General features: G+C 39.7%; 1 protein-coding gene across 1 annotated transcript in view; it reads left to right on the top strand.

Moving 5' to 3' along the window:
- RBM28 (RNA binding motif protein 28) overlaps positions 1 to 24,929 on the top strand; it is a 27,885-nt gene extending 2,956 nt beyond the window's left edge. The window contains exons 2-18 of the mRNA XM_008591203.1: positions 1,826 to 1,984; positions 2,320 to 2,414; positions 2,836 to 2,911; positions 3,368 to 3,460; positions 4,399 to 4,470; positions 5,296 to 5,455; positions 5,715 to 5,854; positions 8,117 to 8,189; positions 10,285 to 10,394; positions 12,972 to 13,045; positions 13,862 to 13,997; positions 15,270 to 15,334; positions 17,168 to 17,326; positions 19,104 to 19,257; positions 21,489 to 21,819; positions 22,447 to 22,546; positions 24,369 to 24,929. Coding sequence (XP_008589425.1) covers positions 1,826 to 1,984; positions 2,320 to 2,414; positions 2,836 to 2,911; positions 3,368 to 3,460; positions 4,399 to 4,470; positions 5,296 to 5,455; positions 5,715 to 5,854; positions 8,117 to 8,189; positions 10,285 to 10,394; positions 12,972 to 13,045; positions 13,862 to 13,997; positions 15,270 to 15,334; positions 17,168 to 17,326; positions 19,104 to 19,257; positions 21,489 to 21,819; positions 22,447 to 22,546; positions 24,369 to 24,503 — 2,132 coding nt within the window. The 3' untranslated portion in view covers positions 24,504 to 24,929. The remainder of the gene's footprint in view (positions 1 to 1,825; positions 1,985 to 2,319; positions 2,415 to 2,835; positions 2,912 to 3,367; positions 3,461 to 4,398; positions 4,471 to 5,295; positions 5,456 to 5,714; positions 5,855 to 8,116; positions 8,190 to 10,284; positions 10,395 to 12,971; positions 13,046 to 13,861; positions 13,998 to 15,269; positions 15,335 to 17,167; positions 17,327 to 19,103; positions 19,258 to 21,488; positions 21,820 to 22,446; positions 22,547 to 24,368) is intronic.
- Positions 24,930 to 25,697: the final 768 nt, after the last annotated feature.

The following is a 25,697-nucleotide window of genomic DNA, read 5'->3' as shown; positions in this document are numbered from 1 at the left end:
CTGGTCTGTATGTGGGATCCGAACCCTCGGCGAGAGTGCCGCCGCGCTCCCAAGTGGCGCACCATAGCAGTGCGCCACCGGGCCGGCCCATGACTAGAATTTTTTAAAAATGAAATAGACTAGGAGTGCATCCATATATGGTAAAAGATGAATATTTGTAAAACTTCTATTTCAGTTTTATATAAAGAATCTATGTATGTCCTGGGTTCCAATATAAGTTACATTCGTTACTGTGGGTTGTCGAAACAGTTTGAGAAACACTACAGTGCCAGGAGGTTGTGTCCCAGGGAAGAAAAGGCCATTGAATGGAATTCTCCTTTGAGTCTTCAGAATACAGGCTGCGTGTAACTTTAGTCTAAATCCTTAACAAATCCTTAACAAAATTTCTTATTCCCTTTTAAAAAAACTATGCAGTTTCCTATCCAGACAGCTGAGATACATTGGAAAGAGTGCTGTGCTCTATAGGATGGGAATCATGGGATTTGGTATGAAGATTTCCGCAATAGTAGTGGCATGTCATTTAACTTCTTAAAGATGGGAATAATTTTACAGGGTGGTCGTTGTGCAGACTCTAAATGTACATGAGAGTGTTTCATGCAGACATATAAAATGCATGGTATTTATTGTGAGTGTTTACTTTTATTTGGATGCTGAACTCCACATTTTGGCTGCTTTATTTCTGGTTGTACAGATCAGGAAGGGCCCTGATTTTTCTTGTTCTTATTTTCTGAAAGGTGAGTGGGCAGGCTTTTGTGAGGAGTTCCAAGAGAAAAGAAACCAATTGCCATGTCACAGTATGCTTTCCTGGTGCTAATTGTTAACTTTAACCAATTTATATGGATTAGTTACCTGTGCTAAAGGGCTTATATCCTGAAGGAGATTCAAGTACAGTTGAAAGAGAAGCAGAGCACATGAGTTCTGTTTCTTCTTTTAGGTAGAAGGTAGATTTCTTGGTCTGTGCTTTTCCTTTTCAATGTGATAAATTACTTAAAATTTTACTGTACAAAAATGTTAAACCAATAAAGCATACCAATAAAGGGCAAAGGTGAGTTATAGTTGATATTTGTGATTATTCATCTGTTTGGTACTAATATTCTCTGTGGAGTCCTGCAGAAGAACATGGGGCGGGTAAGGAGGAATTAATTCAGCTACTAACACCCTGTGTGACATTACCCAATTTACTTACATTTCTTCATCTCAAATTATTCTTTTGCAAAGAGGGAATAATAATATTCACTTTACCTATCGTGGAGTATTCTGACGATAAAATGAGAGAAGAGATTTATAGCTGTTTTGGAAAGGTTTAATTTGATATTGATAGCTAAGGCATTGGTAATGATGGTGATAATATCTCCCAAAGCAGTTTATTGTTTGAAGTTCTTTTGTCAGGGCCTCAGGCATTTCTTGCTGATATATTCTGAGGAGGGGCTGCATTATTCTGATTTTCAAAGCTACCTCACTTACCTTTTCTACCTTCTCTGATGATGTTTCATTCTATTTGATGTTGAGTTCTTCTTTGGGGGCCTAAGGTGTGACATGGATTCTCCATATTCTCGTGATTATTAGGAATGGGAGAAGAAGAGGAGCTAACACCGAAGACACCAAAGCAGAAGCAGGAAGAAGTCTAACAGTCTCTGAGCAAAGTCTAACAGTCTCTGATCCCGATCTGTTTCTTTCTCTCCTGAGACTTTTGGCAAACTGATAACACGATGGCTTGGCAGTATATCTGCTAGCTTAGGCTTTCAGTTACTGGTTTAGGGCTCTTGGCTTACGCTTCTCTTTCCTTTTCCCCACCCCACCCCCTTTCCTTCCCATTCTGTTCCAGGGAGTAAGGCATGTCGAGGCTTTGGCTATGTCACTTTTTCTATGCTGGAAGATGCTCAGAGGGCGCTCAAGGAGATTACCACCTTTGAAGGTTGCAAGATCAACGTGACTGTTGCCAAGAAAAAACTGAGGAACAAATCTAAGGAAAAGGGGAAAAATGGTGAGTTTCTAAAAAATGGTAATCAAAGGGAGTTTTCTCCCAAGGTAAGGAGGTACACAATGAAAATGAAAGAGAGAGGCAGAGTGGTATGAGGGGAGCTTCTAGAAATTAAAGCTTTATGAAGTCTTGATGTCCATAATCATCCAGTGTATTTTGATATTCATTTTAGTCCTTTGTTTCCACCTCAGTCTGGAAAATCTGGTGTTCCTGGATATTGCCATGCTTAACCCTGTGATAAATGCCATCTGTCGCTAGTAGCTTTTTTCTTGGGATCTTCTGGCCTGGAAGTGGGTGGTTTTGGAGCACAGACTTATTCCATTGCCTCTTACTTTTAGAAAATTCAGAGTCCCCAAAGAAGGAACTGAAGCCTAAAAAAGCCAAAGTGGCAGATAAAAAAGCCAGAGTAATTATTCGGAACCTGAGCTTTAAGGTAAGTGACAAAGAAAACTTACATTGTGTGTTCTGAAGGTTATTAGAGCCAGGGGTGTGCTCATTTTTGGAATTCCTCACCAAGATGGACTTAATTCCTTCTGGTAATGAACCTTACCCCTGTCAAATTCAAAAAATGGGCCCGTATAAACAAGAACTTATTAAGGATACTCAATGTGAAGATACCTTCCTCTTGGGGAAACTACTGCTGAGAAAGGGAGGGGAGAAAAAGCTCTCTGACATCTGTCTTTTTTGCCTCTTAGATACAGTGTAAGATGTCTTCTATTCAGAAATGTTGATATCCTAGTCTCTCAAGTAAAAAAGGAGTAAAAAAGCTCTCTCTAATGAACAAACTTAGAAGCTAATGTTTCACGTTTACTTGCTGTGATAATATTTCTCTTTTTCTTCACTTTTGGCTTCAGTGTTCAGAAGATGACTTGAAGACAATATTTGCTCAATTTGGTACTGTTCTGGAAGTAAATATCCCTAGGAAGCCAGGTACTAGTAAACTTTCATTTGGTGTGGTTTAGATTAAGATTATTTAACCTGTCTTTTTCCATATTACCCTTGAACTAAGCACCATTTGAAATAAAAATACAAGGTTCATGTCATACTCTTTGTGAGCTCTACATGATATGATATATGTAAAGTATCTGGCACAGTGCTCGACAAGTAATGAAAACCCAAATAATAGTGCTACTCCCCTGATTGTATTTTTAGTTAGTTCAAAATTAGTTTTAAAAGACTAGTTACAGTTTGAGAAAATGCATTGCTCTTCCCAAACTCGAGTCAGGGTATACTCAGCAAGAGGGTCTAAGCTGTTGCTTTGGAGGAAGGGGCTGGTTAGTTGGCAGGATTTGGACTATCTTGCCAGCTGGTGTTGCTGCAGTTTCCTTCTTAGTGTTCTGTTGGCTGCCCCCGCTGCCTCTAACTTCTTTGTACATTTGTACACAGATGGAAAGATGCGTGGTTTTGCTTTTGTTCAGTTCAAAAACCTCCTAGAAGCAGGAAAAGCTCTCAAAGGCATGAACATGAAAGAAATAAAAGGTAAGTTTTTTACACCTGTACCACTGACCCAGATTTACTGGTGTTTGGGTGAGTTAGCACAGTAACCCACTTTCTACATTTTCAAAAGGTGTTTGCATTGTTGAAAGTCTCACTGCTAATATGGAAGCTGTTTTAGTGATATGTTCTTAGTTCTTGATCTTAGGGTTAAATTTGAAAGAACTCATGCCAGTATTCTTTCCTTTATTTAATAAAGGTGTCCTTTTTTTTTTTTTTTGTCTTTTTTCCGTGTCCGGCAACGGATCGCAGCCCTCGGTGTTGCTCCCGCGCCTCGCTCAGCCAGTGAGCGGGAACTGGTCTGTATGTGGGATCCGAACCCTTGGCGGGAGCGCCGCTGCGCTTCCCAAGCGGCGCACTATAGCAGTGCGCCACCGGGCCGGCCCTAAAGGTGTCCTTTTAATTCTCTAATGAAAAATGTCCCTGAAATAATAACTGACAGATGCAGTTTGGTGTCTGGGTTCCTTTTCCTTGGTTATGATCACTGTTCAGCATACATGGGCTATTAAACTGACTGAGACTGCTCTAGGTATTGATTTATTAGGTATTGTGCCTAAAGAAGGGTTTGGCTTAGAGACTTCCTAACTTCTGAGTAGGGTGTAGATTACTCCAGAATGCCTGTTTTGCTTCTTGCTGGTCTAACTGGAAACACTGTTCTTATTCTTTATTTTTTTACTCCATCTTATCCCAGGTGTGGTGGCTGTGTAGAAAGGCAAAATATCTGTTCATTGATTAAAAAGTTAAGTGTTAAAAAGAGTAGGAAGCTACTAGGAGCTTTATTTAAGGAACAACATTCTCTGAATTGGCCGTTTCTTTGTCTCCACTGGTTCCATTACTGTATTTGAGGAGTAGGAAGTTATTTATAGGAGGTAGGAATGTCAAAAGGAAGAAAGCCTTTCTGATGCCACTCTTCTGTTTGACAGGGCGGACAGTGGCTGTGGATTGGGCTGTGGCAAAGGATAAATATAAAGATACACAATCACTTTCTGCCCCAGGTAAGAGGTGGTGGAGTTGGGTCAGAGGGGTTATAAGTCCTGGGTGAGAGTGTGGAAGCAACTCTTGTGTTTATGATAAAAGTGTAAGGGAACTTGCTTGTCAGAGTGAAAATATTGGGCTGAAGATACCAAAAGCACAAGATTCACCAAAACTATGAGACTAAGCATTAACAAAAAACTCTGAATTCCTGCTGGCTCAGAAATGAGCTCAGGGCTGTTTGTCAATTCATATTGTATCATCTGATGATCTGTTCCCAAATCATAGATCTTTTGAGTCAAAGCCCACCCCTGTGGGGTGGATGTAAGTGGGGATTAGAGCCTGAATTCATTGTCCCCTCTACTTGCCGTCCTTTTCCAGCTTTTCATAATAGGGAGCAATGGAACATTAAGAATAGAGAAACTTAAAACTTGAATTTTATTTTGAAAACAATTGGCTTTTAAGCCACCAGGATCTCAGAGAACAGAATTCACTGAGATTAAGTTCATGGCTGGGCTCCAGAGTGAGCATTGTGCTGGCCGTGGTGTACAAGTGGTGGGCTGTTTGCAGAGGCTCAACTGCTGCTTCTCTCATTTGGGCCAGATTAATTCCAGGCTTCTGATGAATGGGACAGACTCCAAAGGAATCTGAGTGATGAAGGTTTTGTTTGTTTGTGATAGTTTTTTGCTTCTTTCCCCTCATACTTTCTCATTATATACAGTAAGAAAAATAAATGAAATTCTGTGAAACCAAAGATACCAGAAACTTGGAGTATTAATTACTCCTGTTAAAATAACCTTGCTTTGGATATTAAATGAATTCCTAACTTTCTTTACCTCCCTCCATAGGTGAGAAGAGCCATGAACTTAAACATCAGGAATCAGTTAAAAAGAATGGCAGGGAGGAAGAGGATATGGAAGAAGAGAAAGGTGATGATGATGATGATGTTGATGAAGATGAGGAGGATAAAGAATCAAATGTGACGAAGTCTGTGCAAATTCGGAAGAGGTAAGCAGATCAGGCTGTTCTTAGATAACGGAGGAGGATTCAGGATTGTCTCTGAGAGGAGAAATTGCCATGTCTTTCCCCTGCCCCCATCACTGCAGAATTGACATGTGTAATGAAGTTGAGTAGGCGCCTTGTTCAGCCTGGATCCTGAATCTTTTTTTTGGCGGGGGGGCAGGGGGTAGTTGGGGGCTGTCTGGTACAGAAATTCAAACCCTTGACCTTGGTGTTAGATCCTTAGTTTTGAACTGTGCCATTGCAGGGCAGTCAAGAGAGCAACCCCTGCAGAAAGCAGTGAAGAAGATCATTCTGATGAGGACAGTGACCTGGAGGAAAGTGATGGTATTGGTGGAGAGGAACTGGCTCAGAGTGATGCCAGCACTGAAGAGCAAGATGATGAAGGTTTGCTTAGATCTTCATAAATGGCTTTAAGCTTTAAATAAGTTACTGAGAAATGTGCATCAATTCCGCTCAGGCCTTTTTTAAAATAGGATCATAAGGTGTTCTATTAAATTTACATTTAAATGTGAAAAGGAAAAATTTATGTTTCTTTCTTCTGAAGGTTTTTGTGCTTGTTTATTTCTTGTTTGTTTTTTAAATGAGTTTGAGTGGTATTCGAGGATGAATATTCTTTCTTAGGGAGTTTAAAACAGCTTAATGCTGAGGTACTACCTCTCACTCTTGATTATCCAAGTTGAATGAATAACTGGGTAAACAGGATATTGTATCTTAACACCAGTGTGGATTTTAAAGAACTCTTTTGAGTTGAGATGGGGATAAGGACTGTATAGTCAGCTTGGGCTGCCATAACAAAGTATCATAGACCAACTGGCTTAAACAACAGAAATTTATTTTCTTACAGTTCTGGAGGCTAGAAGTCCTAGCTCAAGGTGCCAGCTGATTTGGTTCCTGGCAAGGGTCTCTTCCTGGCTTACTGAGTGCTACCTTCTGGCTGTGTCCTCATATGGCCTTTCCTTTGTGTGCTCAAGGGGGAAGAGAGAGAGAGAATGAGCTCTGGTCTCTTTCTTTTCCTTTTTTTTGTCCTTCTTGAGACCGGCCGCACCACGCTCAGCCAGTGAGCGCTGTGAGCGCACCGGTCATCCCTATATAGGATCTCATCCCTATATAGGATCCAAACCCGTTGCCTTGGTGTTATCAGCACCGCACTCTCCCAAGTGAGCCACGGGCTGGCCCAGTTTATTTAATTTTAGAGATCCTCAGCCCTCTCTTTTCTTATAAGGACACTAATCCTATTAGATTAGGGCCCCACCCTTATGACCTCATTTAGCCTTAATTACCTCCTTAAAGTTCCTTTCTCCAAATATAGTCATACTGGGGGTTAGGGCTTCAATATATGAATTTTGGGGGGTAAACAATTTAGTTTGTAACAAGGACCTCTTGGAGCATTTTGTAAAACTGTTACCAGTCTCCATAGCAATCTCCATTGCTGCCTTTATTGAGAATGTTGGGGGTAATCTCAACTCATTTATTGAAGAAGGCATGTTGTTACAGAACAAGAAATAACCAGTAACTGGTCATTTGATTTGTCTGGGTGGAAATTTTCATTTTTATTCAGTTACTTTTACTCTGCTCCTGTTTCTGTAAGTCTGGCATGTTGGTGTGACCATATAAGAAATCTGAGGAAATAAGCTTTCTGTGAGGAGAGACTAGTGGATACCTTAGAATCCAAGAAGCTTTTACACAGAAGGGACTATGAGACCCTGCATTCTACAACTCAGATTCAGCTGTCTCTTGTCATTCTTTCATGTGAAAAAATCATAGCACAGATACATGGTAATGAGAGGAAGTTAAAAAATAAAACATGGGGGCCGGCCCGTGGCTCACTTGGGAGAGTGCGGTGCTGATAACACCAAGGCCCCGGGTTCGGATCCCATATAGGGATGGCCGGTTCGCTCACTGGCTGAGCGTGGTGCTGACAACACCAAGTCAAGGGTTAAGATCCCCTTACCGGTCATCTTTTTAAAAAAAAAAATAAATAAAATAAAATAAAACATGGAAGAGTGTAATATGGAAAGTAAAAGTTTCCCACTAGTCCTAACAGTTCCCCAAAGGAACCACTGTTGTTTCTTGTGTTTCCTTCCAGAAATTTTCTATGTTTATATAAGCATATATGTCTATTCTTCAAAAGAGATGGTGAGTCTCCCTTACACCCAGATCCTCAGCTTCATGGGGTGCTTCCCCATAGACAACCACGGTTATATGTTTCCTGTATATCTAGAGATATTTTAATACATTTATAAGCAAAAACACATGCACACACACACAATACAGTTTTATGTTTGTGTGTGTGAATGTATATGTATGTTTTCTCCTCAAAGGTTCTATGTGTCTTATATTTCCAGAAAGTTTGTACTATCACAGTAATATATGGGAATGTCTTTTTCCTATACCCTTACCACATTGGATTCCATCAATCTTTTTGATTTTGTCAATCTGTTGGTGAAGAATAGTATTTCATTTCTTATTCTGTTTTTCTTTAATTATGAGTATCTTTTCATGTATTTAGTTGCATATCCTTTGTTTTTCATTGTATTGATTTATGCAAGATCTTTAGATATTTAAGAATCTAGAGAATATTTAAGAATCTTTGTCTTATGGCTTACACTAGTCTGTTTTAGTTTGTTGTTTTTCTTTTTACCTTAGATGTACAAGTCACAAAGAAAAAGAAGAGGAAATTACCCTCTGATGTGAATGAAGGGAAAACTGTTTTTATCAGGTATGCCTTTCCACCTCAAGAGCTGCTGTTTGTGTTGCCTTCATAGATCTCTCCTCTTCTCTCCTCTCCTCTTCCTTTCTTTTCCCTCCCTCCTTCTTTTCCTTCCTCCCTCCTTTACTTTCCTCTTCTCTTCCTTCTTTTTGCAACTATTTCTGTTACCTAGTTCAGAAAATTAGATACCTCTAAGACCGTAAGCACATCTGGTCTCAGGAACATACTAAATAATGGGAAATGTAGGAGAATCAGAACTATAACACAGAAGATAAATAGCAGGGGTCTTAATATCTTGTTCTCATTTAGATTTCATTTTTTGTGATTGGGGTGGCATCATGTGGAACAAATCAGCATCCCATCTCTTTCCAGGAAAACGGGGTGGGAGTTGGGGTGGAGATAAGTTATGTTGCTATTGCTGTTTCAGCCCCATTGCAGTAGATTAGCATTTTCATAAGGTCAGGATATCTTTAGTACACCTCAAGCATGCTTTCTTGCCCTTTCTTAAGTACCAGTGTACTAGGGTCATTTGGGTCTGATTTTGAAGGTGTGTATTTTATCCTCTTGTACAATCTTTTAAGATTGTTTTTGTCATACAAGTAATTTATATTCATTGTAAGAGATTTATGAAATCCATGAGCAAAACGACAAAAAAAAAATTAACCTTAATCACTACTCAGAGAACACCCACACTCATGCCCAAATCATAAGTATTTACAAAGATGGGCTTAGTCTACATACATGCTGTGCTATAGCCCATTTTCTCACTTAACAGCATCTTTCCATGTACTTTTTTATTGTATTATTTGGAGCTGCCATATGAAAAAATTTTTATTCATAGAGGATTCTAACAGTAAGGAAGAAACATCACACTTAGAAGGCTGTGACCTCAATACTAAGGATATCATTTCTTTATATATCTTTTAATTAATAAAGAACTTATGGAAATAAAGGGATGGAAGAGAGAAAACTATGTACATGATGAGGCAAATTAGAAGAAATTTATGTAGCTAGCATATGCCTTATTGCAGTAAAACCTTTTTTATCTGGGTTACTCCATGAAATAGAATCATTTATAGGGTTGTTTATTGGGTAAAAAAGAAGTAAAATTGTAGATGTTTATAGGGACTGTTCCTTTTACCTATGGAAGAATGTGCATAGCTGGGGAAATGAGGAATCGTTACACTATGTTGGATTTAGGACAACAAAATCTTCTAACATTTTTCAATCCCATCAAGAGAAATCAGCAGTTTTCCTTTTTTGCGCTTAGCTTGTAAACTTTACCATGTTTGCTTTTGTGTTATTATTTTGAAGGATTTTCTGACTTTTGTAAAATTTTGACTGAAACCTGGATTTCACAGCAACACAGAGGAGAAAAATGGCTAATCGAGAGAGAGAGAGAGAGAGATTTGACTTTGTTCACTAGCCTGCTGTGAGTCTGGTTGCATTAAGAGAAAGTAATTTTGGCCAATTTAAGTGATTTGTTGGACAAACACTAGAGTATCTCATAGAATCAAAGTTATCAAAGAGCAAACCTCAAGAAAGGGCTGAAAATCTGAGCACTTCTGGGATCCCAGTTGCTGGAGGCTGTGGGTCTTTTCTCTGGAGACACTGCTTTTTTTTTTTTTTTTTTTTTAAATAAGGTATAACATATATTCTGTAAAGTATATTAATCTAAGTGTACAACTCAGTGAAATTTTTCATATGTATATATCTATATAACCACTACCCAGGTCAAGATACAGAACATTTTCAGCACCCCAGAAGTTTCCCTTAGGTAGGGCACTGCTATTTTGAAATGGATTTCCACCTACAACTTCTGATCTTTGTATGTGTATATGTCTGTTTAAGTTTCAAATTCCTGGGAGAGAGAACCTGATTGACATAGGAAGGTCAGTTAGTTGAGACCGAGGGGCAGAGTCAGATAGCAGAGGCCTGGTCACTGGGAGCCACCCGTATGTACTGGTGCTATTTCTGAACAAGTGAGGGTGGTTGTAAGGAAGGGAATCACCCTTGTTGATATCTAACTCACCTACCTTTACCAGAACACAAGATCTCATTTTTGTAATTGACCTTCCTTATGACCTCTGGTTGTCTTCCATAGAAACCTGTCCTTTGACTCAGAGGAAGAAGAACTTGGGGAGCTCCTCCAGCAATTTGGAGATCTTAAGTATGTCCGCATTGTCTTGCATCCAGACACAGAGCATTCTAAAGGTATTTGCTGTCAGCTGGCCAGGCCCTAAAAGGTTTAAGACCACTGCTGTGGGCATTGACTAGGTTACATGAGAGCATAATTGTGCCATTCTAAAGGGTCCATGGTCCATCCGCCCAGGTTTCTGGATTCCATAGGAGCACCAATGACGTTCTAAGGTTGTCTTCCATGATGTCAAATTCAGCATCTTAAACGGTGCTGCCAGCCATAATTTTGTCTAAGCTTTTTAAACCCTTGCTTATTTATTTTAGGGTAATGAATTCTATTTGTTGTTCTCCTTTGAATTTCAAATGTGATAGCATCTCATGGGTATTAATCGTTCCACATTGCTTAAAATTACCAGGATCTTTTTTTTCTGTTGCTTTTGTTAGAGATAGAAGCTGACAGAGAAGCTTCTAGAAGTTTTGTTGCTCTTCTGACAGAGCAGCAGTAGGAAGGAAAACTGTGTCACAGAAGCACAGCCTTAGGTTTTCTTTCTCCTAAAGCTATTTGTTTTGAGCTTTAAGGATTAACCACTCCTCATTCTAGAATACTGTTATTAGGTAAGCATCTTTTCTACCCACTTATAATCTTTGACTTCATTGACTGCAGTTGTTCTTTAAACGCACTGAGTTCTTAATTTATTTTGATTCTTGATCCCTTTGCGCAGAAGCTGTGAACCTTCTTCCCAGAAAAAAGGTTTGTGAGCTTTCTGGAGCCTATCCATAGATTAAGAACCTCCATTCTAAACCTTATTTTCCAGATTGATAGGACCTGATTATTTTTAGTTTTTTTTCTCTGCTAAAAAAGATGTAAATAAGGCAGTACAGTGGGAAGAACACTGAACTGCTTCCTGGAGATTAGGGATCTAATTCCGGCTATGCCACGCATCTGCTGGGTGATTTTTGGCAAATCATTTAACTACTATGGGCTTCAGTTTCTTATCTGTAAAATGAGTGGGTTCAACTAGAGTAATCACTTACGGTGCCTTTGGCTCTAATATTCAGTTACATGTGTTGAACTTTTTCCATTCTCACTATGTTTTTCTAAAACTGGGCAACTAGATTTGCATAAAATGTTCCAAGTACTGGTATGATATTGCTTTATTTTGATGATGTCCAGTATTGTCCCTTTTTGAGTGCAATAATATATTGGGTTGATATTTTCAGAATGTAGTCTACAATTGACTTACTAGATGTCTTTTTTGGTCTGTTAATGGTCTTAATAAGCATAATTTTAGGTTTTTTTCTTAATATATTGTCTTTTCTTAGCTCATGTTTAATTTTTCTGACATCTTTTCTGCCAACTTATGGAGCCTTGTGCTCCTTCTACACTTTATCCCTCCCAAGAATGCCGTTTACTACCTGAAAGAGCTAAATATCATCTGCAGACTTTTAGGGCAATGTTGACTGAACCCAGCACCGACCTTGGAAATTCCAATGATAACATTCTCACCCATTCAGAGAAGTACTCATTTTCTTCATATTGGATGACTAGGCTAATCTGACTATTAGAAGCATTTTCCTCCATATTTCTTTCTTTATTGTTTGTTTCTTCCTATTGAGTATCTATTAATGCTGTCCACTGTGGTATGTGCTAGGGATGGAGAAATAGGCAAGAAACGTGGTCCTTATTCCTGAGGCATTTATTCTTTTTGGCAAGATGCCACCTGACCAGTGCTATAATAGAGATGTGGGTGGAGACGCAAGTGGCAGCACTCAGCTCGGCCTGGAGGAGTCAGGGAAGACCTCACTAGATGGTGACTCTTGGGTTGGCCTGCCACATGTATCCTTTCAGTTAGTCTGTGGCCACTCATTCTTCTAGTGGGCAGAAGAGTGATAACCCAGTAGCTCTAGGAAATAGGGCAGTGTCTTCATATATGAGAAAATACTTAAAATTTAAAGAAATTCTAACAATGTATAATAAAACTTAAATTTCTTTTTGGGATCTACTATAAGGTAAACATTTTTTCTTTGCTTGTATAAGCTGCTTTTTTGTCAGTAGCAAAAATTTGGATGGGTTGATTGGCCCTGCATCTAGCCTATGAAAGGCATGCTTTGTGGAGATCCTATAGCATGAGCCAAAAATTGAGCTCATGGCTTTCAGGTTCTCTGCTATATTCATGCAATAGAGGCCAGCAACTTTTACCCCAAGGGGCAAATCTGTCTTATATGATGCCTCCCAAGTGACTGTGAGTTAGTGAGATTTATGATTCATTTCAGGATTAAGTGATTCCTGCTTCATTTTTTAATTCTCTAATAGGCCCTCTGTAAGTGATGATAAATAAAGTGTTAGTCTGGAATCTCTACCATTTCATATGGATAGTTATTATTAAGGAAAGAGATGATGAGTCTAAAGTTCTAAGAAGCAATAGAAAAAAATGAAGGGAGTAGTAATAAGATTTCATTGCCAGCAGGTGTGGTATCTTATTTGTCTTTGACCCAGTGCCTAACATAGAGCCTGTCTTATAGTACTTAGTAAGTAGATGCTACCTACCCCTTTCACTCTGGGTTGGGCTGCCACCATTTGTAGTGTTGTCTTTGGCTTTCTGGTGGATCATGGGAGTTTGGGATCTCACTTAATTTTATCTCTTTGTGTAGGTTGTGCATTTGCACAGTTCACGACTCAAGAAGCAGCTCAGAAATGCCTTGCAGCTGCTTCTCCAGAGACTGAGGTAAGGAAGACATTTCATTTACCCTATAACATGGGAGACAGTGGGTCCTAGGGGCAACATCTGATGTTTACAAAAGGTTTATTGTTTATTGTCGATAATAGTAAAGCCAACACTTATTGAGCATTTAGTGTGCATTAGGCCCTGAACTTTACTCGCGTTATCTTATCTAATCATGACATCAGCCCTATGAAGTAGGTAGAACTGCTGTCCTATAGCATAGGTGAGGAAAGAGGTATAATAATGTAGCTGATACTTAATTGATTGCTGTTTGTGTGTCAGCCTCTATCCTAGATTGATAATAAGGACTGGGACAGGAAGGTAGTAAGATCATCTAGGAAGTGGAGTAAATGTTTGAAAGTGTGTGGGTGATGGAGAACTTTTCTGTGTGTTTTATAACCAAGTGTAAATTGTTTTGAGATAAGTTCTCCTGTACTGCCATTATCTCTTCTATTCTCTTGAGTAAACACTACTATTTAATTTGCTTTCTTTTTTCTTTCATTTGCTTTCTTTAGAATACTAAAAATTTGTCTTTATAGATCATATTCCTCAATTTGGGCCTGCTTTAGGACTAATCAACTTCCATAAAATAAGTTCTTTACTGCTGACTGTCCCAGGTGCACATGTGGCCTTTTGCACAGCTATGCTAAATATCGTGAGGCTTAGTGATCCACTTTAGAGCCAGCTAGGCTGAAACAACCTGGGCTTGGCTTCCATAGCATAATTGGGGTGTGCTGTTTCCCTTTCCTTGGTGTTCCTTGTCAGGTGCTTAGTTTGTACTCGTTGTGTATTTTAAAAGAGGGTTGCAATCTGTTACAGGGTGGTGGGCTTAAACTGGATGGCCGACAGCTCAAGGTTGACTTGGCAGTGACCCGTGATGAAGCTGCAAAGCTTCAGACAAAGAAGGTGAAGAAGCCAACCGGAACCCGGAACCTCTATTTGGCCCGAGAAGGCTGTGAGTAGTGGAAGGGAGGTGTGAACCAGCCTTCTAAGTAGCTGACCCTGTGTTGTGACAGTGACCCAAAAATAGTGTGTTCTGGAGCATGTTTCAATTTAAATATCCTCTTTAACAGTTTTACATTATTCTATTTAGTTGATATGGCTTTCTGTTAGAAACCTGCACCCATTTTGTGGATTAACCAATCCCGTTCTCTTTTCTGCCTGACTGCCTTTCTTTTTTTAGGGGATTGGCAAAGCAAAGAGGGCAGAAACACTCAAATTATCTTTGCTTCTTGTTATCATTTCTAGTAAGAGGTTTTCTGAAGGAGTTAAAATTATTCTTCTGTGCCTTTCTTTTTTTAGGGGATTGGCAAAGCAAAGAGGGCAGAAACACTCAAATTACCTTTGCTTCTTGTTATCATTTCTAGTAAGAGGTTTTCTGAAGGAGTTAAAATTATTCTTCTGGATTATTCATGGATTTAAAATGTGCACCCAGGGGCCGGCCCGTGGCTCACTCGGTAGAGTGCGGTGCTGATAACACCAAGGCCCCGGGTTCGGATCCCATATAGGGATGGCCGGTTTGCTCACTGGCTGAGCGTGGTGATGACAACACCAAGTCAAGGGTTAAGATCCCTTTACCGGTCATCTTTTAAAAAAAAAAAAAAATGTGCACCCAGGACAGGACCTTTCCCCTAATGTCAGAAAGATAATCAGAAATTAACTTTCAAGTTGTTTTTTTTTAAAAATCTATTCTAGGTCAAATGGTATTTATCAGCCTACCTCCTGCACAGCTGTACAGCGTGGACGAAGAATGTTAGTCCATTAGCCTCTGATATTAGGCTTCTACGGCGATATGATTATCTGTTATCCAGACTGGCTTATCTCACTGCTTAGTAATGGCCCCCAAGTACATGAGGAGCAGCTAAGTTTCAGAGACAGGTTATAGGTGGAACATTTTGCATTCCAAATGCCTGAAATGTACTTATTTGCAGAACTTCCTCTAGGCCTTTCCATCTGACTTTGGGCATGTACGTGAAGCTTCTTTGAGGGGACAGAAGGAGAAGAGGAACAAAATAAAAAAAATGTTCGTTTAGTCCTTGACAGAAGCTCTGAGCCCAGAACTTAGCCCTGTAGCCTATTTCTGGATCTAACCAAATGTCACCATGTCCTGGCCAGTATAGTCCTCTGGGTCCTGTACAAAGAGTTTGCATCATTCAAATCACATTCCTCTTGTTGCTCAGTGAAAATTCCCTTGGTGATGTCTTGGCCTTTTTCCCTCTTTCTGCAGTGATTCGTGCTGGGACGAAGGCTGCAGAGGGTGTGAGTGCTGCTGATATGGCCAAAAGAGAACGGGTGAGTAGATTAGGCACCAGCCTTCAGATTCTTCATAAATCACTAAAAATAATTGTTGAATGCTAGATGTGCTCCTCAGAGAGCCTAGTGTAGGTCATATACCCTACTTACAGTCTTGTTAGACAGAACAGAAGCATACCAGTGAAACAGCACATAACCCAAGATTATACATAGTATTATATCAGCCTTATATGTCATAAGAACAGGGTCTTATTCTTTGTTTCCCTAATGTTTTGGGTTATAGTATTATATCAGCCTTATATGTCATAAGAACAGGGTCTTATTCTTTGTTTCCCTAATGTTTGCTGAATAGCATGCTGCCAGATCATGCAGCAGATGTTTAGAGGCTAGGGCTGTGTATAATTAGGTGTCAATACAAACTCAGAATAACATCAGAGAGGAAGATTGGTGTGGGCTAGAGTTCTTAGGAAATGAACGAGATGTGGCTCATGGAAGGGGAAGTTGAGATGTCAGTTGGGAAGAGCTGCTATTTCCAGATTATAAAATCATTTTAGGAAAACTCCATGTTATGGGAGTTTTCACTGTGAACTGATACCGTTAAGTTTTTCTGCAGTTTGGTAACATTAGTTCCCAGTAAATTTTATTTTTACCTATGTAGCTTACTTTTCAAAAAGCTAAGCCAGCCCTGAATGGTAAAGATATATAACCATGAACAGAATTAGGTGCAGGTGATTATGAACAGAGATGAGAATACAGTGACAGCAAGAGGCAGTGTGTCTTTTTTCAGTGTGCATAGGTTCTAGACTAGTGTTCTCAGCTTTTTTGGTAGTGAACATCTGGAAATAATAGTATTTGGGGGCATTACATACCCTTTTTAGACCATAAGGCAATAACATATTTAATTTAAGAACTAATTTTGCTAGGAAAAAGCTCACTAGGTTATATGTGTGCATTATCAATTCACAGCAGGCACAGCTTTGCTTGAGAGAGAAATAGTCTGTTGAACTTAGGCATGATAGCATGTCCTCTTCAGATGTCCCTTTAATATTTATTTCCAGAGCACTTCTTTTTTTTGTGATTTGTTAGTACCATTACCAAACAAGAAGCAGCAGGACTAAGACTTGATAAAAGAAACAATTTAATTGAAAACTTTTTTCTACTAACCTAATTTTTAAAAACAAATTAGGAGAAGAATGTTATTCTTCATTTCATTTTGGAGATTGGTCACCCTGGGAACTGGTGTTTTGTGGCAGTACAGTTGATGTGGCTCTAAGAGCAGAATATGTTTCTCTGGTTATGGACACTTCTTTGCCTCAGGGTGGCAGAGTTGAGACAAGACACATTCTATCAAGGATTCTTAAAAAGTTTCATTTCCTTTGGAAGGACTAGATAATTAGTTGGAGTTGGTGGGTAGATGAGGACATAGATGTTAACCACAGTGTTATTTATTATTTGCTCTGGGCTGCATTTTGAGCTAGGGATCTTTTTGTTTTGTATGTTATCTCATTTTGGCCTCACATCAGTGCTGAGAGATTTGTGTTGTATTTTGATCTGCAGTTCTATTTCGTAGTTGAAAAATCGAGGCTTAAAAATTTCATGTAATTTCTCCAGTTAGGAATGGCTTTCTAATTCAGATCCGACTCCAGAGCCCATAATCTTCCTACCACCTTACTATTACTGACTCACTATCTTGCTTCTTTGGACCTTTCTTTCCCTATGGTGGACATTTTTTTAAGGCTTCAGTGTAGGTAATTTTCTTCCATTTTCTCTGTGCGTGGTTATGGGATAGGGGTTATGGTTCTTTCCTTTTGGATGTTTACAAACTTACCTTTTTAAAGAGTATCTTATGCTGATACCAACTTGTTCTTTCAGTTTGAGCTACTGAAGCATCAAAAACTCAAGGACCAGAATATTTTTGTCTCTCGTACCAGACTCTGCCTGCACAATCTCCCAAAGGCCGTGGATGACAAACAGCTCAGAAAGCTGCTGTTGAATGCTACTAGGGGGGAGAAGGGAGTACGCATCAAGGAGGTGAGAGTAGCCCTGCCCATGTAGAACTTTCATTCTCATCCTGGCTCAGACTGAGCATTTACTTCAGGCTGTGGTGCCAGAATGTCAGCAGAGTTTCTTTTGGATGTGTTGTCAGCATGCAAGGCTGAGTTCAGCAGTTTTCTTGGTTTTGGTTTTTTTTTTTTTTCTTCTAAGAACTATTTTTTCCCATCTGACCAAATTGCAGCAGAATGTGAGGAATTCTCTGTCCTCATGAATTAATTTAGCAGACATTTATTAAATGCCTGCCATGTGTCAGCATTATATTATGTGCTGTAATGTGAATTTTCTTGCAGAGAAAATAATTTGTGTGCTTTGCTTTTTTTTTGGTGTGCTTTGCTCTTTAGAAGAGCATTTTAGTACTGATTAGGCTCTTACCCTATGGTAAGAGTCTGCAGTGCCCCATAGTGAGCACAGGGAGCCATGCAAGTCTTTAGCAGTTGAATTAGGAAAACGCTGGGTTCACACCAAGACTTGGTTAGACTCTGTGTGAAGACAGAAACCTCTCCTCTGCCCCTACAGCACGCTCTGTGTATCTCTGTTATAGCACTTAAATATTTCACTGGCCTGAAATTGTGTCAGTGGTTTCTCCTGACCAGACTGAGTTCCTTGAGGACAAGTGTTATCTCATTATCCTCAATCCTAGGCTTAGTACCTGGCATGTAGTAATCTCTCAATCAGTATTTATTAAAAAAGTATAATTACCAATATTTTGGGTCTGCTTTTCTCTGTTTCATTACTGTAAACTTTTCCTGATCCCTGAAAGCCTCTTCAAAATGTAGGTATTGGTATTTGGGAAATTATATGAGAAAATGTGAATATATCAGCACAAAGCTGACATTACTCTTAGTAAAACTGCTCCAGGTGTTACTCGCATAGGGGTCAGTTGTATAATTTCTCATGTCAACATCTACAATACTTGGTAAGTTTCTGCATTTTTAAAACCTGTCATGATCTAGAGAAATCTCTGTTTTTTAATATTTGCAGTATATCGAGTTGTTCTCTTTAATTCTTTCATATGTGTAAGTATAGTATCATAGAAAGTAAGCATGTCAAGGATAGGAATTTCAATGTATACTTCTCTTGTTTCCCCTACAGTGCATGATAGTTTTAGGAACAGAGTAGATACAGGACATAAACCAAATGTAGCATCCACATGTTTCCATTACTTAGACTTTTCCATTACATGAGAACGACTGCTTCCAGGAGTAATAGTGGGTAAATGATCAGTTTTCTCAAAATATTCTGTGATACTGCAGTGCTCCAGGATGCCTACTACGTCCAGTTTAAGGGTTTAGGGAAAGATCACGCCAGAGAGGATCTGAGCTCCAAGCAAAGAGAGCTGAAACTTCTTCCTGTATGTCTGAGGCTATATGTTGGGGAGGCTCTTTCCCTTGCCTGAAATGTCTTTCCTGTCTACAGCTATCAAGCCTTCTTTATCAAGTACCTCTCAACTTGTATGTAAACAGTTAGCTATTATAAATTTTCCTTGGGAAGTTTTATTTGTATGTCTGTATTGATGTCTATAAACTCTTAGAAAGCAACAAAATATCTATTTAATTTGTGCTCTCAGTAGGTATATTCTAATAAGATGGAGACTTGTAAGTCCATCTTATTCCAGTATGATTTTTGTGATAGTGATAGAAGTGAAGATTCTGTTTCAATAACTTGATTTCTTACTGAATCTGTTAAAGCAGTTCATGTCAGGCAAGCCTTCTCATTCTGTAATTATTGGTTCTTTTTCTTATTCTATTTGTAGTGTAGGGTGATGCGAGACCTTAAAGGAGTTCATGGGAACGTGAAAGGTCAGTCCCTGGGCTATGCCTTTGCAGAGTTCCAGGAGCATGAGCATGCCCTGGGAGCCCTTCGCCACATCAACAACAATCCAGAAATCTTTGGGCCTCAGAAGGTGAGTCTCATCCTCTGCAGAGACCTGTTCCCTGAGGACCACTTGCAGACACTCAGTCTCCTCCTTCAAGACCAGTGTCCTCTGACATATGAGTGGTGGGAAAGAATAGCAAGTGGACAGGGTTGGGGAGGGGAGTGAGTGGTGATTCAAGGAGATAAGATGATTTGAAGGAACTCTAAATTGGATAGACTGCTTGCAGAACTGACCCCTTACCTTTAAGTAGAGGAAGTAAGCAGAAGCCTCTGATTTGTCAAAAAAAAAAAAAAAAGGGGGGGGGGGGCCGGGGGGAGAAGCCTGATGCCCTATAGTTTTGGTACTGTGTTTAATCTAGTGTATACAGAGGAGAGAGCAGAGACTTTGGGAACAGGAATATTCATGTTCAAACTCTAGCTCTGTCCCTTTCTTGCTACATATTCTTTGACATGTTATTCCCTCCCTGAGCTTCGGTTTGTAAAATGGGTTAACAACATCTTCCTCACATTATTGATGAGAATTAAATGCGATAATGCATATCAGTTGTCTAGCATACTACATGGTCAGCATGCAATTAATACTCATTCTCTTACCCATCTTCCCCCAGGACGTATAGGGCCAGATTATTCTTGATTCCAAAACTCTTAGAACTCTCATTGATATTATACCGTAACTTGCATATATAGCAAACATTTGTAGTCTTTGTGGTATATGCCATGAGCATGACCAACAGATTGAACAATTTCAGTGGTTAATGGGCCTGGGTTGGAAAACCTGGGGTCTGGTTATTGTTCAAGGCAACTTTGTTATTCTAGGTAATAGAACTGTTTACTGCCTTAAGCCATTGCCTCGGAGATGATTCTGAAGCTACTGGCTTTGTTTGTTTGTTTGTTTTTGTAATATCTAAATAGCTTTATTTGTCACCACCACTTATATATGTACTCATCTTTCTTTGTAAAAATGCCTCTTTCCCCTGACTCAAAAGGATACTTGTACTACTTTCCATATTCAGCTCAAGTGATCCTCAGATAGCATTCTCCTACCTCTCTCAAAAGAAATAAGCCCTCCTTAGTTGGACTTACGGGAACTTCCTTAAACTGTTTGGCTGTTTACTTTGCTTTATTTGTGTCATCTGTGAGTTCTGAAAGTTAGACACTTTATTCTTTCCATCTGTATCCTTGCCACTTAGAAACAAAGTGGCACATTATAGACATATAATAAATGTTGGTTGTATCAATGTACCTATCTGGACTTTTAAGGTGAAAAGGCAAAAAATCCCACTTATTATTACATTAATTTCAATTGAATTTTTTTCTTCCACTTCTGCGCAAATAAATCTGTAACATCCTTTAAGCCTTTCTCTCATAATATCTTTTCCTTGTCTTCTTCACTTTGTTTATTTCTTCTCTAATGCTCTTCCATTCTTTAGGTAAGTCTGAGTTTGTGACCTATGCCATTTTCCTTCTCTCTGAAGAAACTTGTTCAGCATTTCTTGTAAGGCAGGTCTGCTAGTGACAGATTCCATCAATTTTTGTTTGTCTGAGAAAGTCTTTGTTTCTCCTTCACTTTTTTTTTTCTCTCCTGGTGGCTGGCAGGTATGGGGATCTGAACCCTTGACCTTGGTGTTATCAACAACATGCTCTAACCAGCTGAGCTAACTGGCCAGCCCATCTCCTTCACTTTTGAAGGATAATTTCATTGGATACAGAATTCTAAATTGGTGGCATTTTTTCTATCAAAACTTTAATATCTCACTCCACTTGTTCTTCCTTACATGGTTTCTGAAGAGAAAGCAAGTGTAATCTTATCTTTGCTCCTCTATAGGTAAGGTGTGTTTTTTTTTCTGGCTTCTTTCAAGATTTTGTCTTTGATTTTCTGCAATTTGACTGTGATAAGGCTAGGTGTAGATTTTTTGTTATTTATCTTGTTTGGTGTTCTCTGAGCTCCCATGTCTGTGCTTTAGTATCTGTCATTAATTTTGAAAAACTCTCAGCCTTTATTCAGTTGTTTCCTCTGTTGCTTTCTTTTTCCCTTGGTATTCCCCTTAAGTGTTACACCTTTTCTAATTGTCCCACCTACTAGCTTTTGAGTTTTAGGTGTGTACTCTCCCCTGTTTCTGTTATGGAAAGAGGAATGGTTGCTTTGTGTCCCCCACTCAGTAACCATCTGTACTATGGCAGGGCTTGTGAACTACTTGTGTTCACTTTGCTGCAGTCTCCAACTGTGTGGGGGAGAATTCCCCTTCACCAAGCTCATATACAGCTCCTCTTCTGCTGAGTGTTTCCAGCAAACAAAGCTCATCCGGAAACCAGATGGCAGTTTCTTATTTTATGCAGCAAAAAATGAGATCCAAGCCTGCAACTGGTGAGCCCCAGAAGGAGCAACCAAAGCCTGGAAAAGACCAGCAACAGAAGGCAGCCCAAAGCCACACACAGAAACAAAGCAAGGCTCCCCCAGAGCAGAAGGGGAAAGCGGGCTCTACCTACTGGGCAGGGTTCCAGACCAAGGCTGAAGTGGAGCAGGTGGAGCTGCCTGATGGAACGAAGAGAAGAAAGGTCCTGGTGCTGCCTTCACACCGAGGCCCCAAAATTAGGTGAGCAGTAGGAGGGCAGCATGGAATGGTGGGTGGCTTCTACATGGGTTTGTTTTTGCTTAGCTATTTTCCTCTTTGTGGCATTTGTTTGGATGAAAGGGATGCATGGTGCTGTGCCAGTCCCACACGAAGGATTACCATACATGTCTCTCTAACTAGCAGAGATGTCACTCTTGGATCAAATGGCAGAGGGGGCCTCGGAGGAACCTTCCAGGGCAGGCTTTCATGCCATTTCTTCGTCTGTTGAAGAGCTTCCTCCTGTCTAGATGGCCATCTCTGTTGTCAGCTGAGGCCACATACTTGAGATTCACCTGTAGTTTCTGTTTGGGGCAACAGATTAGTGCTATGTACATAGTAGAATTTTACATAATATTTATTAAATAAATGAAGGTTTTTGAGATTCCCATAAGGTTTTAAGGGAAAAAAACCCCCATAGAAAACCAGGAAATATACAGGATATATGTAGGATAGTCTGTTGCAGTATCCTTTTTAGAATGACCTAACTTATCACGGGCTTAGAAAGAGCCAATGTGCAAAAAGCAATTTTATCTCTTGAGCTGAGAAAACCTAGGGGTGCCAATTAGAGGAAGGACTCAGGGTGACACTTACTTGGCCTTCTTATTTCAGGTTACGGGACAAAGGTAAAGTGAAGTCTCTCCCTCCCCCAAAGCCAAAGTCCCAGGTAAACCAGTGGAAGCAAGAGAAACAGCAGTTATCTTCCAAGCAGGTGAGTTCTGCAGGGCACTTGGCTTTGGTATGGTGAAGCTCTGCTGAGCTCGCAGCCACTCCTGTACGTTGGTTGGTTGAGCAAAAAGAAAGGGCTTCTTGATTGCAGCTATATGCAGGACTACTGCTTTTTAGAAGATGTTAAGGTACACTCATAAGAGTGGAGGGAAAAGTAAAATGAGCCCCCATATATCTGTAACTGCTTCAATAGCTACCTTGTTTTACCTATTCCCCATACATGCTTTTCCCCCACTAGAGTGTATTAAAGCAAACTCTATTTCATATATAAATATACTTCATGTGAAAATGAGGTATATTGCTCAGAAAAACCTCAGGATGCATCTCTAATTGATCAGGCCTTAAAAATGTACACATTATGTCTTTATATCTATTGAAATTAATAAGAAGCCCTTAATATCATCTAATACATAGCCTATATTAAAATTTCCCCAGTTGCCTCAAAAATGTTTTTTATACTTGGTTTGTGTGAGTCATGATCCAAATGAAGTCCACACATTACATTTGGTTTTTCATTTCTCAAATTTTTAAAAATTCTATAATACCCACTCTTCCTTACCAACCCCCCTTCTTCCATGCTGTTAATTTGTTGGGGAAACCAGGTCATTTGCCCTTTAGAATGTATTACATTTTGAATTTAGCTGCTTGCCTCTTGGCAGTGTCATTTAACTTGTTCCTATGACACCCCATATTACCTGTCAACTGCTAGATCTAGAGGCTTGATCAAGTTCAGTTTTCTTGATGAGTATTTCATAGGTGGTGCTGTGTGTTTCCTTGTAGCACATAAGGCTGGCTGCTCGTTTTTAGTGGTGCTAAGACTGATTGGTAAACTTAGGGATTGTCTGCCTAATCCCTCCATTGATAAGTCCCCCATCAGCCTTTCACTTAATGGCTTTAGCAAACACTGATGAGTGCTGTCTACATCCGTTATTTCATTATGGGTTGCAGAATGGTGACTTCTTAATTCTATCAGTCCTTTTGCATTTTAAAATAGAATTCTAGAAAGAAGAATCTTCCCTACCAATAAGATTTTTTTAGTATTATGAAATCCTGAGTTTTTATATACTTGAAGTGTTTCAATCAAATGCAGTCATATTCTTGTCCCATCTGAGGCCAGCAGAAGCCCCTTCAGGTTGTCTCCTGAATCCTTCTGGCATGACCATTTTTGTCTTTGGAAGTATCCTAGTACAACAAGATATCCAGGCTTATATTACATACTTTCCCCCCAGTCTTGTCGTTAGCCATTTTTCTAAGGAGCTTTGGTTCCTTTTAGTAGAAAACGGTGGTCCTGTGTTCTTGAACATTTGAGGTTAAGCTTCCTTCTCCTCTTCCCTAGTTCTTTCCCTTAAGGGTAAAAGAAGCATTAGCTTCCCATCCTACTCAGGAAATCTGTCTCTGGGAAATTTCTGACCTATACTATACTATATTATAGAAATCTGCCTCTGAAATCCCATAAGCAGTATTCTTGGTGAGGGAACGAGCAAGCAAAAAAGCCCAGACTCTGGGCAGATTCATCTGCGTTGAGGTTAAAGTGTGCATTTGGGAGTGAAAGCAAGGAGGTCTCTGAAACCCCTGAATGGCATTTTAGTTGGGCCTTGCTTGTGTGCACTATTGGTCTGCTTTCTTACCAATGGATGATTCTTTTTTAGCTTTCCTCTCTAACGGTTTCTCTCTGGAAGTCAACCTCTTCTTGGTGGACATGATTTCTGTACCTACTTATTTTCTTTCTTGGGTGGCCTGAGGGTAAGGTGATATTTAGTATTTGAAATTGATTATCTTTTCATTTCCTTTCCTTTCCTTTGTAGGTACCGAAGAAAAAAGCTAAGGGAAATAAGACAGAAACCCGCTTCAACCAGCTGGTTGAACAATATAAGCAGAAATTATTGGGACCTTCTAAAGGAGCACCTCTTGCAAAGAGGAGCAAATGGTTTGATAGTTGATGATGCCAGCAGACTGGATGAGAAGCTGGGTTGTGTATGTTTTGGTGAAGCTCCTGGACTCCCTCCACCCCCCATGTCTTTTACTGAGGGAAAGAAAATCCCCAAGGACACTGCCGCTCTGTTTGGAGGCTCCCTGGGCTGTGCACATCTGAACTTTCGTCCCTCCTCCAGTGTGTGGTTAGTACTATAGTCACAAAGAGAAATATCTGAAAAACATCATGATGCTTCTTGCATATTATCCAGAGTATCGTGTGAAGTTATGTCTATAATTATTACCCATTTTTATTCTTTGTTTCTCAGATGGAAACAGTTGTAAAAAGTGCTGAATTTTTAAGATGTATATTTTGTTAGGCAACCTCTGTAAGTGTGGCTTTTTAATAACAGACTATCTCCCATTTCTAATATATGTGAATACTTTATTATTTATGAACGTTTTTGACATTCCTAACTAATTTAGTTGCATAGTCCTCCATACTTCAGGAGTTGACTGAGAGCAGAGAAAAATGCTTTCTAACCTAATCTCTGAGTTTGGGAAATGCCTGATAAGTAATTGAGGGCAGTGCAGCCTCGCAGAGAGCAGCACGTGGTGAGTGTGTGCCAAATGAGGGGGAATGTTGGCTGTTGACTGTAAATCAGTTTGGAGGCCTGCAGACGCTGGCCTAGCTAGTGAGGATTGCATCTCTCTCTTAGAGCACCTCCTCCTGAGGACTTACAGAACTTGTGGACATGGGGGAGAAAGCAGAGAGCGTGAGGCCCAGGCTGTAGCCTAACTTGCATCGTGCTGTGAGCTAGAGGCCGTCTCTCTGGATCTTAGTTTCCTCATCTGTAGAATAAGGAATTTAAATGTTTCCTTTGATCCTTCCCAGCTCAGAACTCTTTTTCTAATTCATATCTGTCCATATTCATATTTTCTAAATTTTAGAGGTATCACAAAAACTGGGAGGGGTGGTTAATGTTAGAGAATCAAGGCCCACAACGATGCTGATGGCATGAAGGAATGGACTGAGTCTGATAAGATGAAAATCACTTGGGACAAACATAAATCCCCATTCCTGGGTCTAAAAACCCAACTGCACAACTTCTGCTGGGAGAGTTTGAGTCAATTGAATTCACATTATGAAGCCCCAGTCTGCCACCACACGTAATAGGACTGTTAGTCTGTATTAGTAGACATGTGATGTCTCAGCTGAGGGA

The sequence above is a fragment of the Galeopterus variegatus genome, unplaced genomic scaffold (genome assembly GCF_000696425.1).
Source record: "Galeopterus variegatus unplaced genomic scaffold, G_variegatus-3.0.2 Scaffold6755, whole genome shotgun sequence".
Taxonomy (NCBI): domain Eukaryota; kingdom Metazoa; phylum Chordata; class Mammalia; order Dermoptera; family Cynocephalidae; genus Galeopterus; species Galeopterus variegatus.
This window is presented reverse-complemented; position numbering and strand designations above follow the sequence as displayed.